The 21,333-nt window shown below is 46.6% G+C and overlaps 1 protein-coding gene across 2 annotated transcripts in view; it reads right to left on the bottom strand.

The window, feature by feature from the left end:
- The window catches only part of sptbn1 (spectrin, beta, non-erythrocytic 1), a 40,540-nt gene extending 21,943 nt beyond the window's left edge, over positions 1–18,597 (bottom strand). Inside the window, exons 1-7 of one of the 2 annotated variants that reach the window (XM_085923044.1) lie at positions 18,151–18,597; positions 10,565–10,815; positions 1,375–1,526; positions 790–963; positions 551–642; positions 398–478; positions 121–236 (exon numbers count right to left, since the gene is read on the bottom strand). In XM_085923044.1, coding sequence (XP_085779170.1) covers positions 121–236; positions 398–478; positions 551–642; positions 790–963; positions 1,375–1,526; positions 10,565–10,712 — 763 coding nt within the window. In that variant the 5' untranslated portion in view covers positions 10,713–10,815; positions 18,151–18,597. Of the gene's footprint in view, positions 1–120; positions 237–397; positions 479–550; positions 643–789; positions 964–1,374; positions 1,527–6,604; positions 7,145–10,564; positions 10,816–18,150 lie in introns of those variants that run through there. The other variant, XM_085923045.1, reaches the window with a different exon arrangement.
- Between the last annotated feature and the right edge of the window lie 2,736 nt (positions 18,598–21,333).

Here is a 21,333-nt window from a genome sequence, read left to right as displayed (position 1 = left end):
GCGTGACATGGCGTTGTCTCGCGCGAGCTGACAGCAATGCCGTCGCGGCTAGCGTTAGCCTAATGCTAACCACCAAGTATTTGCAGGCAAATTAGGGCAAGGGCAGAGGGGGCGGAGGACCTTCAGGGTCCAGAAGTTTGGTGAGGCCCAGGTGCTGCTCGGCCAGGTTAAAGGCGTTCTGCAGGTTGTGGTGCGCGTTGGACTTCTTCAGCTTGTCAAAGTCGATCAGGTCCGGTCTGACAGGGGACACAAAGGTGACAAGTGTGTCGTCCGCTCGCATTTCCACACAGGAGCTCCACCAAGCTCACATGTTGCGTGACAACTGGACTGTGACTCTCCCTTTGGTGACAGGACTGACTTCTCTTTGGAAGACAACGGCGTGTTGCAAGATAGTCACCTGTGTTTGTGGATGATGGCATTGAAGGCCATCCCATCCCTCCAGCTGGTGGAGAAGTTGTGGATGTTGACGTTTGGGTACCTGCGACACACGCACACACGCTGATTGAGCACTGGGATGGCCGCTGTCCCGTCACATTATGCCACCGCTCACCCGGCCGTCTTCATCTGGCACCAGAGCAGAAGAGCATCTTTGGCTGACTTCTTCTCTTTGTTGTCCTCTGTCTCCACGCTGATGTCTTGGATCTGCAAACAAATGAAAGAAGGTAAAATGATTGGAAAGTGTTCATTATACTGGAGTCAACATTTCCCACAGGAAGAAAGTGCAGCTTATGTCACAAGCGTTTTGGAGGCAGCAGATGCATTAACGAGCACGTGAGTGGGCGCAGGTACCTGGAATCGCAAGATGATGGTCCAGATGAGGCCCAACGTTAGGCGGTGGTTGCCGTCCACAATGTCGTGCGAGCCCATATTCTCCAGGTGGACGCGCTGCTCCTTGAGGAACTGCAGGGCCTTGTCCACGTTCTCCAGGCAGTGGATCCTCATGCGGCCTTTGGTGGGCTTGGGCTGAGCGACGGCAAGCGGCACAACCAATTCAGACCTTTGTCAGCAACTCATCCATTGGCAGGCGCTGCTGCCTTTATTGTTTGGAGACCAAATGTCCAGCTCTCAACACTAAGTCTTCTCCCGTTCCTGCAGTCCTCCTTAAAGGCAGACTGACGATCATTTGGACTTTGTAAAACGATCGGCAACATTGAGAACAACGTGAGACGACGACGGCTTGAGCAAAAGAAGAATGGACGATTTCTGGCCGGTAATACTGCAAGTGACCAGGAGGGGGCAGGATTGTCAAGTATGCCTGTGACTGTTGTCATGGAGACATGCACACATTTACATTTATTATACTCAAATTGTATCAGATGGTTGTGTGTGTGTGTGTGTGTGTGTGTGTGAGAGAGAGAGAGATGGTATGCATACCAGTCTCTCGCCGCTGAGGACCTCCAGCAGCTTGATGAGCATGCGCCCATCGCGGAGGTCCACATAGAGGTCGGTGATACGACAGGACACTCGAGAGAGGTGAGAGTTCACCCATTTGGTGAACGTCTTCTTCTGCACCGCCTCACGCTCATCTGACCAAAAACAACAACAAAAAAGACTGTCACTCTGTAGTCAGCACTCACATTGTTCCCTGCTGTGCGTGTGAGCGTGCATGAGGGAGGGGCTTCCTGTGGGAGTTGAGGAAAATCCAGAAATACACGCATGCATGCGTGTGTGTGTGTGTGTGTGTGTGTGTGTGTGTGTAGCGCACATGCAGCTTTATTAGGGAATGTGGAAACTGGCTGGATGAAAGACAGCATCAATATTCAGATGCAACTCCGTCTGCCCTGAGCTGTGTGTGTGTCTGTGCGTGTGTGAGTGAGAAAACAAAGATGGAAAAGCAAAGTGTGTGTGTGTGTGTGTGTGTGTGTGTGTGTGTGTGTGTGGTGCGTGCGTGCGGTGCGGAAGTTGTCAAGAGACATGACAAGCATTGTGTGGCTTTTCCGGCCAAACAAAGCTCCAAGAAAAAAAAGGGAGGAAGGAAGACAACAAACAAGTCACAAGGTCATCTTCACATGACTTTGCATTCATTTCTGACTGCCAAAAGATTGGCCAACGTTAAGCACAAGTCCAAGGCACTGTGCAGCCAACGAAAGCCGTTTTGGCATGCAGCACAAGTCATAGTCAAAGGCTTGAATTTCTTGTCCTGCCCGACACACAGGAAGCAGCAGTAAGACGACACATAGCAGGATTGATGGAGGGGGGGGGGCGGCACATACACTAACTTGGGACTCGACATTAATGCGGAAATATGAGTGTCGACGTTGGTCTCCACGGGTACAGAAAACAGAATGCAATCAATAGACTTCAGCGTGCACAAAAACACACGGACATAACACATACTGACAAGAAGACAAATGTACTAGTGTACAGAAAGTCTCACACTCTCACACTCTCTCACTCTCACACTCTCTCACACACACACACATACACACACACACAAACACACACACACACACACACACACAAACACACAAACACACACACCGCTTTGTTGACCAAGATGGTTACGACGATAGACTCACACATACACCAGTGCACAATTACGGAAACACACACGGCAGTGCGCACACGTATGTAGACTTAGCTCGACAGACGGACGGACTGACGACCAGCCGGGTGCAGCCAAATGGTCAGGAGGCATGCATTGGCTGGTCATCACTTTGCAAACACAAGCAATAATTGTGCCGCATCATGAGACAGCACACGCATTCCTCCGCGTGGACACGCACGCATTTAGTGGCTGGACACATCTTTGCTATACTATTCATCACAGACTTTAAATCACCACTCTCAAATTGAATTCGATGACTGATAAAGCATTTAGAGACCCCGTGGAAGGCGAACTTTTCCAAATTCTCGACTTGCGTGTCCTAAACCAAAGCAAGAAGTGACCCAATCAACTTATGCTTGGGCATTTTCTGCTATTTCTGAATAGAAGGAAAGAAATGAAAAATCGCATTCCCCAATCAACTGACCTGATACTATTAATAATTTGTCTGGTTTTGGGGCTACTTGGGAGCAATTAGTTTTTGGGACTGGTCCTTAGTGTAACAAGTTTGTGATGAGTCAAAGTGTGCAAGTGTGGCTCAAGCCTTGGCGTGCAGGTGCGCGTCAGTGACAAGGCCGGCGCCCCACGCCCCTAAGACCATTCAGCGTGCGTCCGACATCTGGAACCACTACGGCACGCGTCTCTTAAACAGAGGTTTCCAACTGGACACGAGCCAAGCACACACGCACACGCACACGCACACACACACACACAGTCATCATGCGGTCATGGAAAAACACACACTTGCAGCATTCCAACATTCCCGCTGTCTCAAGAGAGTCTCGGTCTGCTCCCAGCAATGACGGACATGTGCGTGTTGTGATAGCAGCGGCCGTCAAAGAGGGTCTCGCATAAAATGAGAGCTCGGTGACTCAATGTCATGGCATAGAAAGGACGTTACTCACGTCGTGCGGAAGCGTTGGGCAAGGCCCAAGCACTAAAATCTGAACATGAGGCCAGGCCGCTATTTGGCGCTTCATCGTTGCCGGATGTTTTTCCACTTTTGTCCCCCAAGTGGAAGTTGCGCGACAACATGCCGAGAAGCACTGAGCTCAAACACAAGCTGGTATCTGCAAAAACATTCAAGTCAAGGCGCTCTGTTCCTCGACACACCATTTTACATTTGATTTAGTTTTGTGCGTCCCTTTTGAAATTTAACGGAGATTCACTGACCGTTGACGCAATTTAAACAAAATGTGTGCCCTGTGACATTCCGGAACGTCGAGCACGCAAAGCTTCTTTTAAACATAGCGCCGTGGCGCTAGCAAAGCGGCACGTGCTTGTTATTGCGAAACGATGATGCACAAATAGGCATCAATGAGGACGGACGGTCATTGTCAGAAAACGGAGGAGCCGGTGACAAGATTGCGTGGCGCTCGGGTGATGTTGCTGCTTACCCTGTCGCTGTGGCAACTAGAGGCCTCAGTCAGTCACGGTGTCAGGTTGTCAGTCAAGCAGCCTGATATCTGTGACATCACTAAAGAAACAACCAATCCCTTTTGGGACACTCATTGAATTATTCATTTGGGTTGGCAAGGAATTTTCTTACGGTAAACCATTTTGACGGTGCTTCTATGATGGAAAAACTCACTTTTTAAAATACAGCACCCAAAAATCCAGTTCTGATGCGCATTTAAGTTTTGGGTCTCCCGAAAAAATATTGGGACCTGGCATTAAGCCTTGAGGAAGTCATCTTTGACTTTGTATTGTTTTTGACCATCAAACTGCAAAAAAAAATTAAAAATACCGGATTGAGGAACGTGACACGCTAGCCCCACACACACACACACACACACACACACACACACACACACACACACACACACACACACACACACACACACACACACACACACACACACACACACACACACACACACACACATTCACTCTCTGACACAAAGACAGACAGTCACAATAAGTATTTTAAACATTCACTTTTTTCTGTTGCTCTAAGTGTGCCCTGGAAGCCCAGTGGCCCCAATGCACAGCCGGGAGCACGCTCAATGGGCAATTTCTATCAAAGACCTCTTTCATGGTACAGAACGAGCGCGCGCTCGCACGGCGGTTTGAGGCAGACGGCGTGGCCGTCCTCCATCACCTCGTCCCAGTGTCACCTTGGAAGCGACAACGATGCCATTCTGCCATTGATGGAGTTAAGCGGGAAGAACGCATGGCTGAAGCCTTGCTGACTGACTTGTTGTCCTGCTTTTGCCAAAGCTCATGTGAGAGCCACGTGGCCAAACTTATCAATGGCGTCGTTGAGAAAGTTCCTCATACAGAGGTTAGGCCCGGGCATTTTGTTTTGTCAGCCAAAGGCTTCTCCATCCCCGAGATTTTACACACACACACACACACACACACACACACACACACACACACACACACACACACACACACACACACACACACACACACACACACACACACACACACACACACACACACACACACACACACACACACACACACACACACACACACACACACACACACACACACACACACACACACACACACACACACACACACACACACACACACACACACACACACACACACACACACACACACACACACACACACACACACACACACACACACACACACATATTATATATATAATATATATATTATATATATAATATATATTATAATATATAATATATATATATATAAGCCGTCCGCAAACTCCCATGAGCCTCAGCTCGCAGACTCCCATGAGCCTCTGCAAAGCGTAAACAATCGCGTTTCTCAAACAAACTCCTATAAAAGGATCGGCAGTGACTAAACTTCGATCTAACACATTGGTACTGCTTCCCTTCCATAACGATCCGTAAATTTACTCGAAACATTAACGGAGCAGCCTATTTTGAAATGAAATAGCCTCACGGGTACAACAGCTATTCAGTGACGCCCCCTGACCACGGTTGCCGTAATGCTGGGAAGCGATGCAACCTTGTAATTTACTAGTCGTACTAAAACGTACTGAAATATTTTGGCAGAGCACTATGTACAACCAGTATGGATCAACAAATTCATAAATTGATTCATATATATAAGGCGCACCGGACTATAAGGCGCACTTTTGAGAAAATTTTAGGTTTTTAGGTGCGCCTTATAAAATACGGTGTGCACACACACACGCACACACACATTTAAAAAGTAAAACCAAGAAGGCACATACAATGAATAAACAAGAGCAATGAATAATAAATAAATAAATAAATAAGAGCAAAAATGGCGCAAGTAAACTTTTTTGCATACAGCAGACAGTCAGAATATAGCGCTATAATATATATGTAATATACACACACATATATATATATAAATTATTCATACATACATATACACACGCGCGCACACACACCTTTATATATGTATACACCTTTGTAGCGCATCTCTAATTACAAGGGCTGTGTGACGCCGGCACTCATGAAAGATTGATGAGGAAGATGAGGAGGCTCCATGGGAGGAAGAGCGACAAGGACGAGCGTGAGGTTGGCTGCCAACAATGGACATAAAATAAAAACGTTGCACGTCTATGGTCAACCTGAAGATCCATTTTGATTGTGTTGATGACACATTTCCTCCATGCGCGACCCAGGTGGAACTGCGAGCCACGTCCAGTGGATGCTCCAAACTTAACGTCATCAACAGATGGCGCTAAAGGCGAAGGGGCAAAGACCGACAGCGGCCAAAAGTGGACTTTTGATCTGGAGAGCCCAGGAACTCAAGACTTGGAGAGTTTGTGTTCCAACAGAGGGAAGTTGAGACTGATAAGCACGGCTTGAAAGGCTGAACTAGGTGATCTGACATCCCGGAACTTTGTCTGGTCTGAACACGGATGGATCGAGAAGAGAGACTTTTTTTTTTCTCAGAAATTTGTTCCGCTGCTGTTTTCTGGTGATTTTTTTTTTTTTATTTTTTATCCAGAGACATAGTGAGCAAAAGCTTCCCTCAGAGCAGAAGAAAGGTTTTTAAAAATGCCTGCATTTGAGCCTTCTTTCTTATTGTTGCCGTTCCCAAAGAAAGCAAAGACATCTGCGAGTGTCTTACCTTGCAGCTGTTTGAAGCGTCCCTCCAGCTGGTTGTAGTTGAACGCCGTCTGGCCCGAGAAGCCGCCCCCATCTTCGTCCCCGCCGGGCCCCGGGCTGGACATCCGTGCGGGGATCCGGCCGGGAAGCACAGAAGGGGAAAGGGGCCTCTTGTAGTCCTGCGTGGGGGACAGGGGAGCCGAGAACGGAACGCTGGCACTCTGGAGCTCCATCGGTAACAAAGTTTGACGCCCGTTCTAGTCAAGCATCCGTGGGAAACCCGCCTCCACAAAAAAAAAAAAGAAAGACCGCCGACGTCAGTGAATCCAGATCAATCCAATGGCTTCAGGAGCTTTGGTCCATGCGTGAGCATCCATGTGTGCGCATGACAACAAGAGCCTTTGTTCAACTCACCCGCTACTAGCAAGAAAAATGCTGATCAACCCACCGGAAACGACATGCGAGGAGCACCCAAGACGGAGGCATGAAAAGACGGACAGACTGTGGCAGAGAAAGAAGGAACGGAAGGTGTTTATCCACCAGCAAGACGCTCAAAGTTCCAAACTGAAAAGACCTCAGCGGAGGCCGGGGGTGGGTGGGGGGGGGGCGCAGCTAGCACAACCAATCACGGCCTGCCTTATTTGCATAAGAGGCGGACCCGGGCGAGGAGGAAGACAGGCAGCCAGAAAAAAGAAAGAAAGGCATTCACACTCAAGGAACTTTTGAAAAGGAGAAATTTGAACTCACGTTTTCAATTCCATCTTGAATACAAAATTTTTCAGACTGGTTTAAACTGAGGCAGCTAAGTGGGCACACTGGGTAGCACGTTCGCCTCACAGTTAGGAGGGTGCGGGTTCGATTCCACCTATGGCACTCCCTGTGTGGAGTTAGCATGTTCTCCTCAAGCCCGCGTGGGTTTCCTCCGGGCACTCCGGTTTCCTCCCATATCCCCAAAACATGCTTGGTAGGCCAATTGAGATTTCCAAGTGTGGTTGAAAGTGCGAATGGTTGTTCATCTCTGTGTGCCCTGCAATTGGCTGGCAACCAGTTCAGGGTGTCCCCCATCTACTGCCCGATGACGGCTAGGATAGGCTCCAGCACGCCTGTGACCCCCATGGGGACAAGCGGTTCAGAAAATGGATGGATGTTTTAAACTGTTACATTTGGAATAGGTCTTTGGCTACTGAAAAAAAAAAAAAAAAGATTTATATTCCTTCAACCTAAATAGTTTTTTGGGGGCTTCGTTACGGTGTAATCTTAAACTATGAAGCAATTTTTTGATTTAGCTTTCCATGCACTATTGAATATAACTTGAAAATAATTGTAACTGTTAAACTATGTTGAAAATATACTCATAATAAATGTGGCTTTTTCTTTTTGGCTGTTTATTCAAACATTTGGTTAACTTTTCACAATTATTTTTTTTTGCTCATCACAATGCTACTTATAGTTGTTGCAGTTTTCCACAAATTTTGACTCTGGCTTATTATCTCCACCAAGGAGGAAACGTCCCATTGTTGATGCAAACAAGCGACAAACCGGCTTACAGTGAATGATAACGTTCATGATAAGAACATTCATGATAAGAACATTCATGATAAGAAGATTCATGATAAGAACGTTCAGGATCAAATTGATCTGTTGGCGGGTTGAAGGTGAAAAAGTCGACATGGACGTGATCCCCGACACCACAGCCGAGTAGAAAAAGAAAGCGGGTGAGGAGCGCACGGACGGACGTTTCCTCTCAACAGCCAGCCCAAGTCCAAACATCCTGAAAAGAGTTTGCCGTGGATCTTAGCGGGGTTCGCTGACTTGTCATCTTCCTGACTGAGCCGCGTCGCTACTTCCTGTTTGATAATTTCAAATGGTGGTCAATTGACTTGAACTGACACAACTGCTGAGGCATTTTGTGCTTAGCGAGTCACGAGCCACACAGCGACGCTAATTGATTCAAGTGCGCGTTTTAGTGGCTTAGTGATTAAATCTCGCATCCACTTGTGAGGGGCGCTTCCCTCCTTGGCCACTTGGTGATGATTGACAGACGTGCTGAGGGCAAAGGTCACCTGGCAGAATGTCAACACTCCCCGTGTTTCTTAGCATGTTCCCTAGCGTAGCTTATGGGTATTTATATTTTTTAAATAGTTGCCTAAAATTGCCAAATGACTACCGTATTTTCCAGACTATAAGTTGCAGTTTTTTTTCATAGTTTGGCTGGGGGTGCGACATATACTCAGGAGCGACTTATGTGCGAAATTATTATTATTGTATCATTTCACGTTATTTTCACACTAAACCGCAAGAGGGTGCTATAGGACTGTGGAATAATTGGAACTGCAACTGACGACGAGACTGACGTATGCGATGTAGAAGAGGAAGTGCCGCATCTTTTACTTCCGAAGTTAGCGGAGTTGTTTAAAAGTGACACAGAGGATGAAGATTTCATTTGATATAGTGATTTGGAGTGACACGGATGGTTTAGTAAATTTGTTAGCATGTTATTTATGCTATAGTTATTTGAATAACTCTGTAAATTATTCAGCCTGCCTCTATTCTATTTTTATTTTAGATTGTCTTTCAAGATGACATGTCTGTTCTTGGTGTTGAATTTTATCAAATAAATTTCCCCCAAATATGCAATGTATACTCCAGGGCGACTTATGTATATCTTTTTCTTCTTTATTCTGCATTTTATAGCTGGTGCGACTTGTACTCCGGAGCAATTTATAGTCCGAAAAATATGGTATGTTAGCACAACGTGTTCATTAACTTGTCTTTCAAGATGACACGTCTGTTCTTGGTGTTGAATTTTATCAAATAAATTTCCCCCAAATATGAGATGTATACTCCAGTGCGACTTATGTAAGTCTTTTTCTTCTTTATTATGCATTTTATAGCTGGTGCGACTTGTACTCCGGAGCAACTTATAGTCCGAAAAATATGGTATGTTAGCACAACGTGTTCATTAACTTGTCTTTCAAGATGACATGTCTGTTCTTGGTGTTGAATTTTATCAAATAAATTTCCCCCAAATATGCGATGTATACTCCAGTGCGACTTATGTATGTCTTTTTCTTCTTTATTATGCATTTTATAGCTGGTGCGACTTGTACTCCGGAGCAACTTATAGTCCGAAAAATATGGTATGTTAACACAATGTGTTCATTAACTTCCTTCGCACTTACAGGATGTTAGAACTCGCCAAGCACGTGGTCAGACGTTGTTTAACCCTAACCAAACATCAATTCGTTCTCAATACGGCTCATCAGGGCTGTACATGCGTGGCTCGCCCTTTACAACTTTGATGAGGGCAACTAATGCTAGCCGCTAACATTAGCGCTGACAGTTGCACACGTTCAAGTGTCATTGCTCCTCCGAGGCTCACCAGCGCTATTTGCTCATTACGAAACTCATCCGCAATGAGGAGGAAGAAAGAGGGTGACGGAGGGCAGAGGTTAAAGGTCAGAGCAACGCAAACAAACAGCAGATGTGAACCTGACGTCGAGCGTCACACTGCATTTCCTGCCATCGCCCGGCTTCCTCGCGTCTCACCACCACGGAGCAACCACCAATCGTATGTGACACGAGATGAGACTCGCCAGTTCTTCTCGGCTTAAACGACCACGCCGCTCACGCGCGACCACTTCTTCAGTACTCTGATTTGATTTGTATTTGGAATCCCAAATTACAAATGTATGTTTACGCCTAGCTTCACTGATATTTACATGCACGCACGCACGCACGCACGCACGCACACAGGCAATGAATGACCAAGGGGGTTAATGATCAGATGATCAGGATCATGAAGGTGTGACGTGGTTCAAAGTACGACGTGCTTCAGATAAATGCACCCTTTTAAAATAATCATGCTAGCTAATGTTATGCCTTGGATGTTGTCCACGTTCCAGCCCCCACCTCATGACCTCTTCAAGGTTTCATTTCTTCACCCCACTCTGCCCGTTAGCGGGGGCGTGGCCCGGCTTACCTGCGAGTGCTTTGATGCGTGAGCGTTCAAAGAGTCTGGCCGAGCTGTTCTCGTTGTCCCAGTCATCGGCATCCCAGCGGTTGTTGACGGCCTCGCCGTACGTCTGCTGAATCTCCATGTGCTCCAACTCGCCCGCTACTGACGTCATCGCCACTCCGAGGCCTCGTCAACGCCACTATGCCGCTGCTTCCTTGCTTCCTCCCTTCCTTGCGTCCTCAACGGCGCCGGGCCCAGACGCTGCTTTGGCAAACCTGCAGCCAAACGCACCAACGATAAACTCAACAAGGCGCTGGCCTGACTTGCACCATTTTATTCAAAAAGGAAATACAATACAATGAGCTGACACATTTGTAGGTTTAATAAAATGCAAATAAATTAAAGAAACAAAAAAGCTTTTTTTAAATTTTCAAAAAGTACATTTCATGCCATTTTGTTTTGTTTTGTTGTTTTCATTTTTGTTTCTTTTTTGAATAATGTTATTTTGTTTCGTTCGGTGAGCATCGCACTTTCATTGTGGAAACGTTTATCAAGAACGAATCTGTAACTGCAACACAACGAGCATTCCATTTGCGCTTCAGACATGGTAGACATGATCCCATACCTGCTCGAAACACGGTCTTGTTATGGGTTACTTACTAACTTCAGAGCCATTGGATCAGCATTGAAAGGAAAATCAATCACCCGCCAGAACTAAAGAAATGTGGACCAAAATAACATTAGTCAAAAACGAAACGAAACTAAACGGCATTACATGTACAAAACCCTTTTTCTTTAATCTATTGGCATCAGATGTGTCAGATCATTTTGCCGGACCCTATACTGCACATTCTGCCATTCATTATATGAAACGAATGACACTTATTTAGTTTATTTGAAATAGAATATATTCAATAAATAAATGAAATAAATTGCAACTGAAGTAATTTTTCAACTACAACCGAATTCAGTGTGCATCATAAATGTCAGGAAGTGAAGTGACCGTTTCACACTGCCATGTGACAAACAAATTGCAGAGACGAATGAGCCAAGTGCGCCCCCATTTGGCCACGGCACGCTACGACGCACTGTTGGGCAACACTCCGTGAAGAGGGAAAAAAGGGACATTGCGACTGTTTTCATAGTCGCAATGTCCCTTTTGGGGGTGGGGGCGTGTGAGTGACGACGCGTCCTTGGCAAAGAAAAAGACACCAAAGTGATGTGGCATTTTTTTTCAGTCAGACGCAGCAAAATTGGTTTGTCCCTTATTGTAGTCAGTCAAACGGCATGACTTGAAGCCGCCGGCCGAAGTGCCTTTTCCCTTGCCTTCAGCAACTCGCAGGAAGCGAGGACAACATCCATGCTCATCCAAGGCTGCAATCACCGGCCCATTTGCTATATGCCACAGGCCCACAGATTGGACTCCATGACAAGGGCAGATTTATGTATATGTGCACTTCAATATTGGGCCAACAGGGAGCGCCCCAAAACAAAGGGCAGAATTATTTGAACTTGGCCTCGATTGAGAGGGGAGTCTCTGTGATATTGAATAGACGAGAGTGCATCGAGCACCTCACGTTTGATTTGGACAAATGTGGGTTTGCACAAACCTCAAGTCCCAACAGGACACAGCAGAGTCCAAGAGTCCACTACAGCATCATGACTATAAGAGCAGCTTCTTGACAATGCTGAAACGGAATATTTAACTCTCAGCATCTTGGATGTTTGCCGCACGAACGATTCCGCACGCTTTCTTGAAACGCTCCCATAGTAAAGAGCACATGTGCAACATTTGAACCAACCCCTGACCCACTCATCCACCCATCCATCCATACCATCTGTATCTGTACCGCTTGCCTCCAGTTAGCTCGGAAGCCGGCTGAGTCAGCATCTTTTGGACTCTTTGCAGCAGCTCAGGTTGAATATCTTTGAATCAGGTGTCAGCGCAGGCGGATGTTCAATTGAGGACAGCGAAGCGAGCTCCAAGTCATCCTTCAGCTCGTCCTCCTTGAGCTCGTCCTCCAGCAGATGCATTAAGTATGCCCCCGCATCCGACAAAAGCCTGAATGAACCGGAAGCGGCAAGTGGAACAGCTGCTCATTGCCTCATCCCGACAACCCCTTCGAAGGACCCGCGAGCCGCCTGGAAAGAAAAGCTTGGAAAATGGGAGTGCTTGGTATCTAAATAAGTTTTTGGTTTGGAGTAGCTGCCGAGCCATCAAGCATGAAAGCAAACGCGCACGGCCATGTTTGGTGAGTCCGCAACTTCTACAAATGTGTCTATTGAGGATTCCTCCCTAAGCCCGCAGACTCGCTCTCACATCAGCGCTATTAGATTAGCAGAGAGGGTCCAGCGATAATGCAGTTAGCCATTGCTATGGTTACGCTGATCAATCCATTGATCGCACAGTCGGGCGGCGCTGCGATCGAACTTGTGGTGTACACTAAAAGCACTAAAGATTTACGACTAGATGAAAGCACCCTTTCATTTTTTAATGACATCAACATTACAGGCCAAGGCCTATTTTACGTCAAAACAAGAGTCGATGTATGCATTAGCAACAAACGCGCTCCCTCGCCTTCCCCTTCCTGGACTAGACGAGGCGTCTGGGGACACGCTGCCGGGATGGCAGAAAGGAGAGTCTTCAGAGAGACGTGGCAAATACGAACAAGAAGTGATCAGCAACTAGTGCGAGCATGCACACAGCTCACAATAGAAGCATAAAGTAAGAGCGATAGAGCGAGATAAATGTCAATTATTACTGATGACTGACAAGAACGACACAATTTTAAACTCAGTCAAGATGACATAATTATCCTCAGTTGGCACGTGACTTGGTGGTTAATAGCGAGCAAGCATGAAAAAACGAAACAAAAGAAGCTTGGGCAATAATCAAACCTGTGCTAGCACTCGTGCTTGATGCTAATCTATATTTCAGAAGCTCTTTTCCTAATGTGTTGTCTGCTCACGTTAGCGTGCACACACAATTGTGAACCCATCACGCACACTCCAACTGGGGGGGGGGAGGCGCTACCCTACCAGCAAGATTGCCATCCGTATATTTTCAAATGTGCACAGCGTGCTCGAAACGTTCCGAGGGCTGCGCGATTCGGCAATTCCACTCAAATCTCACATTTGCAAAAAGCGCTCGAGGGGGCCGGAAAAGTCTCAAAGTCAAACTCAGATCAAGGTTTTGAATTAGGGTCTAAGAGCAGGTTAGGGTTTCAAAGCAAACACAAGGCTTCAAATGAAGGTCAAGTCTGCGTTAAGGCTTCAAGTCACGCGTCAGAGCCTTTCTTCTTTTTTTTTTATGCCTTCAAACTCTGAATAATCACTAAATTCCATGAAATTAATGTCCCCGCCACTCAGCCAGGTGAGAAAATGAAAAGGCAGAGAAAATCCTGTCAGTCCACTTGTCCCCAAAGCGGCTGCCAGCCCTGCTGAACGGTCGCAGTGTGCACAGACAGACATGCCATTGTGCCAACTCGAGAAGTTCCATAAAGCAGACGCACGAGTTTACCGTTCAACTTCACAAGGGCGACAGACAACATTGCTATCGTCATGGTAACACCTGCGTAAACATGAAGCAGATCCGTTAACTGTGTTAGCATGACATCTCATAGCGAGAATGAAGAAGGCTGAATGGAATTGAGTGGCAGCTCTTTTCTTGGGAGAGCAACCAGATATTTTGTCTTTGCCCTACTGCCATCAAATGACAAGCTGCGACAGACACTATAGACAGATCGGCCGAATTTTGTCACACGAGCATGACTTTGGTCAAAAAACAGCAGACCACATCCGGAAAAGGCTCAAATCTAGTCTTGTGATCCAAGCACGGGCAAAACTAGCAGGCAGGCTGTTGCGGTTAGGCTTAGCTTAGCATTGGTGTGCTAATAGCCAATAGACTGTTGCAGTTGGCCTTAACTTAGCATTGGTGCGTTGACAGTCAGCAGGCCGTTGCGGTTAGCCTTAGCATCACAGGTGCGCTAACAGCCTGCTGGCCGTTACAGTTAGCCTTAGCTTAGCATCAGTGCACTAACGGCTGCGGTGGAAACACACGGGACCCTTCCTTGGAATCTTTTATTTCTCTGAATGTTTTTGTCTTGGCGTGAGGGCACAGAGCAGCTGGCCCGCGTTCCCAAACGCTCACGCAGTTCTGGGAAGGCCAACGAGGGGGAGGGGCCAAGGCCACTGTTACGAGAGAAGAAAAAAGTGAAAACGCTTGCTGGTGGTCATCATGATTCATACCATTTAGACTTCTTTGCCTTCTTACCTTTTTTTTTTTGTTTGTTTAAATCTCTCACAACCACAGACAGCTCACACACTTCCTTCTGCCTTGCTGACATCACTCAATAAATTTCAAGGCGTCACAGAAAAACGTTCAAAGATTCATCAACAAACTCCCTTTATTTTTTTTTTCCTTCTCAAAAGCTTCGAGCAGCTTTGAGTCCCAAAATACATCTCCTGCACGCACTCGCCAAGAGCGGGCTAGTCACAGTCCAGATTGGAAGGTCGGCGTGTCGTCATGGCGATGAATCCCATGATTTCAGCCCGGCTAGCAGCCAGATTCTTTCGCGTCCGTCCGCTCGGGCCGCGAGAGCGAGCGGCAGCTGCGCATTGCGGGACTTCACATCAAATCGCGCGTGTGCTTTTCCAGCTGAGCCATGTCGGAGAAAACGAAACTGGGATCAGTCACCTGTCGTGCCGAGTGCCGGTCTGTCTGCCTGTCTGCGTGGGGGCAGCCACTTTCACAGACTGAAAACATTTTTGGGCTTGTTTTCACACTAAAGACCATCGCAGATGCAGCAATCTATCAATTCAACAACTATCTTTATCATCAATGACAGGTTGAGACAGTTGCAGTCAAACTCACAATTTCAGCCGACTGATAATTAGCCAATATTAGCCCTTTTCGGAATATTCACAATTGACCGGGGGCTTTCGATTAAAAACGAACATGTATATTGCTCCTTTCCCATGAAAGAGTTCAAATGAAGAAGAATCATATCAATTCTGTAAAAAGCACAAAAATAATCTTTTATTTTTATTTTAGCTCAAATAAATTCCAGTCATTTCAGTGGGAAAAGTTGGTTTTGTGGAAACAAAATGGCCGATACCTTTAGTGGATGGACAAACCCATGCTAGTTTATTAGCTTTTCACGAGAATTTCCCTACAAATTGCTAATATCCTTCTGGTATGAACCACTTTTAGCAGCTGATGCTAAATTGTTAGCTTAGTGTCAGTGGCCACAAAATACGGAGCAAAGATTACAAAAAAATAATAAATGTGGAATATCAAAAGGAGAGTTGCGCAGGACAGGGCTGACAGGTTTCGGATTGAGAACTTGTTCAAGTTGTGCTGTTGTGAACCTCTGGCTGTGGGGGGTGGGGGGCGGTGAGCATGGAGGCGGCGCTCCGCTTTCAGCTAATGGCTCTTTTCCTGTCTGACGCCACTCAACCACCACCCCCGAGACCCCCCAACCCCCAGACACACACAAACACACACGCGAGCACAGCCCAAGTGTTGTTAACATTAGTGAGACTGATTTCCAGGAGTCCTGAAAAATTCTGTTGCAAGCCCCAAAAGCAACTTGGTATGCATCCCCCTCCCCCCCATCTATCCGTGCGTGCGTGTTTGCATTCCATGGGCGTGTCCATCGGGTGATGTCACAGGCCGATCCACTTCCTGTCGGCTGGACATTTTCCAGAAGGCTCTTCAGCGTTCTCACCCTTGTGCTGCACCAGGGAGGATTCGTCATCCGGGGGAGGTGAATATTTACAGTTAAATGGGACAGAAAGTCTCATATTATGTATTTCTTCACTCTAATTATTTATATTCTAATGTTGCAGTTTTGTGTAAACATATTTTTTTCTTTTATGTAATGAAATCTATTTAAACAACAGTCCCCAGCGAAGCTACATTAATTGTAAATAATTTTGAGAGCTATTATTGTGTGGATCTCAAAAGCCAGGACTCCGTGGAGTGCAGTAGCGCAAATAACTGCTGACATTATGAATCAAGGATCTCTTCATCGTGGCTGACGCATGTTCCGCTGTTTGCCAGTCATCGTCTTAGTTTATGCCTAGAATTCGTTGTAATACAAAATTTCTGTGCATAGCTTCCATGTCTGTGCTCTGCTCACAAACACAGTTCTAAGCAGACTTCTGTGAAAAGTATGACGACGCACTTATTTGGAGACTTCTCCAACTCTGCGTTTCAATTGATTGTCTATGTGAAGCCCTTTGAGACTGCTTGTGATTTAGGGCTATACAAATAAACTTGACTTGACTTGACTTTCGCACGCTTCTCGACTCCTTGTTGGTGGGTGAGTTTATCTGTCACCAGCGTGGAGGGCATCCCATAACAGCTCTTTGCTGTCACTGCTGCACACAGATTTACATATGATAGCAATAGTCGGGCTTGCTGCAACGCAAGCTAGCTTAGCTTCTAGGAGTAGCATTAGCAAGCAGCCGTGGAAAACCCCCCCAAAAAAACAACACTTCCAGGAGTATAGGTGACAGCGACCCCACCCTTTTTTTCCCTCTCACCCAGACCAGCGCTGTTTAGTTTAACTTGTCCACAGTGGCATCCCGTGCGTGTGGAATAAGAGCCCTTTCAAATCTGATATCACGATTTCAGCCTAAAAACGATAAATTGTTCATTTCCAGTTCTGATTTAGAACTGTTTGGGCATTCTAATAGATTTGGGCAGACCCCACCCAACCCAACCCCACCCCACTCCACTCCACACCGCAGCACCTAAGCCTAATCTTTTACAGACATCCCAACATCGGGAGCATCCGCTCGATTGTTGGTTTGCGTGCATGACGCCTCACGTCAGAAACTGGCCACATCAAGGAGACACCTCAACTTACTTCCAACGAGTCAGTAAATGTTTGCCAGTTGGCGTTTGGGGCCCACATTGAGGAGAAAAGGAAGAAACCAAATCAAACATAGGTGAGTTGCAAAAGAGCCACGTGAACGTCGCAAATGTGAAAAGTCACGTTCGAGAATGGCAGCTTCAGAAGAAATAGAACTCAAGAAAGGGAGCGTCGAGGGCGGAGGGGGGCCGCAGCGGGTCCAGTCGGATCTGATTACGTAACAGCGTCTCTGGACTCGGTCTGCACCAAAACCAGAACAACCACGACGACAAAAGCAACAAGAGCAAGACGCTGCGGCTCATCATCACCATCAGCTCCAAATGCACCCAAACACCTTCGCTTGCACACAAGGTCGCGCGTGGGCGTGCGTACCACTCCTGCACCACCACCATCTTCATCACCGCCACCATCATCATCATCGCAGCGGATAAAAACAACATGCAGCACCTCCATCCCAATTGATGGGAGGGTGCGGGGGGAAAAAAGATGCTGCTGTGGCGCACTAAAGCACGCCCGCACACAACCACATGCAGTCAAGTTGCCTCCGGACACCCATACGGCAAGAGGGCGGCTCACGTCGGCCTCTTTGGGCGCCAACGCGCCGCTAACTTCAGCAGTGCTCGTCATTTGGGGGCGCGTGCACGTTCGGCCCGCCACAAGCACGCAGACGTTCCCGAGGACGAAAACGAGCGAGCGGTTCGGTTGCGTTAGGTTTGGCTCGGGACTCACCTCGAGGCCGTCAAAAGTGCGGCTGTGCTTTCTGTGGTCGCGGTGCTGGAGAAGGGCGGCCGGGACAGTGGTGCTGAAAACAATGCAGAAGCTCCTCTTCCTCCCCACCTCTTCCTCCCCTCCTCCTCAGCTTTGAGGACCAGACTGCAGAGTGGGAGGCGCTCGATTTGTGACACACTGCAACGCCGTCGGGCGGCAACGGATTATGAGCCCAAGCGCCAAAGTGCTATGTCCTGACGGGAACAGATAAACAGATGGAGTCAAAAGAAGCACATCGACAAGTAGACTTATTCAGTCACAATGCGTGAAAACTCAAATGATTGACAATGACACCACAACGAGGGCTCGTGAGCAGGTTGTTTGTTTAATGACATTGGTCGGCTCTCCCGCATGGGCGGTGTCTCCGGGGGCCGCTGCAGCCTCAGGCTACTATCCAATCACGTGATCGCCATGACGTGACCAACAGTAAAGCGAGCTCACTTGACCACGCCTAATCAAAAATGGCTAAAATCGACAAGACTGACTCAACAGTCTAACATGAGCGTTCATGTCAGACAAACCACCGAGAACTTGCTTACGTGACTGCTTAACTTTGAATTCAAGGATGACCCCGGGATTCTTCACCGCTCCGAACAATATCCAGTCCACCTAAAGACCTTAGACTTCAGCCTAATATGTTGGGAAGCTCCGACTTTGTTTTTATTCACCACTAACACAAATTGACTGTAAACGTTTGCTTGAACTTTCTGCCGCGACGCCACAAATTCATCAGATTTTCTTTTTTTTTTGCTTAATATCCACCAAGATAATGAGAAGGGAAGCCAGAGATTGAGGGCTTTTTAGCATACAATGTTTCCACCCGCCCGGGTAGCTACTATAAAAAGAAGCGCGCCTATCCCTTAAATTAGTGAGAGGCAGCAGGGACTGGAGGGGGGGGGGGGTCTGCAGAGATTGGATGATGGGCCAAAGTAGACAACGTTTGCGTGTGTGCGCGCGCGCGTGTAGTTATCACGACAACGCGTTATGATGCCGAAGACTGACTGTATTCTCTCCAAAGTTTGAAAACATAACGGACAGGGCGACGACACACCAGGTCACGTTACCATGACGTCACAGTTGCCGCACTCGCTTAAAAAATGGCACCTAAATGAACAAGCCATCTTACTGGCATTGTTGTTCCTCGCGATGGACTGTTGGATTTTTAAGCGTGTGTATTCAATGGCTTGTTTTGGCTTGGGGATCGTGATGACTCCCCCCCCCCCCCCACACACACACACACACACACACGCACACACACGTTCAACTAAAACACAGCACAATAAAGCTGGAGAACATTTGCATCGTTTCAGCAATAGTATAGTGGATACAAGAAATACGCAATAAAAAGAGCGAGGAAAAGGAGGAAGTAAAGAGGCAGAAAGACAGCGAAATTGAATAAAATGACAAAAACAAAAGTGATAAAATAAAAAGAGAAAAGGTCCCAAACACCTCTCAAAAAAGGAAAAGAACTCGAACAAAAAAGGCAAAAATAAGATTTTTTTTTTTATTACAACAAACAAGTGTGAGCATATTTCATATGGAAACATTTCCTACTTTTTGGTGACGTTAAGAATGTTATCAACATACAAGACGTGAAATCTTCCGTGCTTGTCATGATGACATTTGGGAAAACTTGAGTGTGCAGTTGCTTGAATGTCAACTTGTTGCTCAGCAACCACTGTCAGCACCCACACACACACTCAGGTAGGGCATGCGTGTGTATGTGTGTAAGCGCGAGGGTGTGCGTGGGCTGCAAGCGAACATGGAGAAGGCCGCACGGAGGAGTTACGGTGCCATACATTTGTGATTGTGCAGGCTGGTTTCCATGGCGATGGTGCCGAGATACCAAAGTTGTTGCCGGGAGAGGAAGAACAAGAAAAAGAAGAGGTCAAAGCCGGTGGTTTTTTTTGGCGCGGGGGCGGGAGGCGCTCCGTGATTATCTGCTGCGCTGCTGAAAGAGGAGCTTCTTATTGGGTTGGGGGATATATTTGGAGGTGTTGATACCACATGCAGATCTCCAGATCTGAACAAGACTCGAGGATGTGCAAGCCTCTCTCTAACATTACTACATCACGTGAGTCGCACAATGGCAACATTTGTGTCAGACTTGGATCAAGGAGAGGACTCGGATGCAGAGTGACAAAAAAGGAATTTGTTCTGACAGGCTGGAGTCAGCAAAAAAAACAAAAGCGGCTCAAAAGAGAGAAAACAAAGCAGCCAAAAAACAAAATACTCAGAGCGACGCATGACGACAAAGGTTTCTTCACAAAAACTAAGTTCTCAAAAGGTTTCATTACACTCGCGATCCCTGGTGCTCTGGACGGGACAAGACGCACAAGACAAGAGGAAGACTACACAGAAGGAAGGGTAAGGACACAGGTGCACATAATCAGGATCAAGGGCACAAGTGCGCACAATTAGGATCAGGGAAGACAAGCAGACTGACGCACAGAGGATGAGCCCACGAACTGAAACGAGAGTAGAGTTACTTATCAAAATAAAACAGGAAGTGATAATACAACAATAAGACAAGACAACAATAACCCACAAAACATGACGGCAGGATAAGTTGCAGTGTACAGGCTGCAAGAAATATAGAAAGCGGTAAGCAAAATTACAGCGTTGTGAAAGAAACACCACAAACAAGAGACAAAATAGACCCCCTCCCCAAAATAAAAACTATTAAAGGAAAATTCACAAAATAATGAAACAAGAAAATGACAGTACAATAAAAGCAAAAAACAAGAAATTAAATGAAATAAAAAGTAAGGAGAGGGAAAAAGGAACCCCCAAAAGCCTGATTTGTTGTCGTGTCAATGTTTTGGAGGAAAACTGGCTTCGACTTGACCAAATAACATTATTACCATAATTTTCGGACTATAAGTCGCTCCGGAGTATAAGTCGCACCAGCCATAAAATGCACAGTAAAGTGAAAAAAAACATATATAAGTCGCACCGGAGTATAAGTCGCACTTTTGGGGCAAATTTATTTGTCAAAATCCAACACCAAAAACAGACATGAACCAGCAACAACAGGCTAAACGATACGGTATGCTAACGTGACATACACAAAGGAGGAGCTGAGAACGGGCCTGACGTAACATTCAGAGTTATTCAAGTAAGTATTACATAAATGAAATAAAA

This window comes from Syngnathus leptorhynchus, chromosome 10 (genome assembly GCF_054491065.1).
Source record: "Syngnathus leptorhynchus isolate UIUO chromosome 10, UIUO_Slep, whole genome shotgun sequence".
Classification (NCBI taxonomy): Eukaryota; Metazoa; Chordata; class Actinopteri; order Syngnathiformes; family Syngnathidae; genus Syngnathus; species Syngnathus leptorhynchus.
Note: the sequence above shows the minus strand (reverse complement) of the source record. Positions and strands in the feature narration are given on the sequence as shown.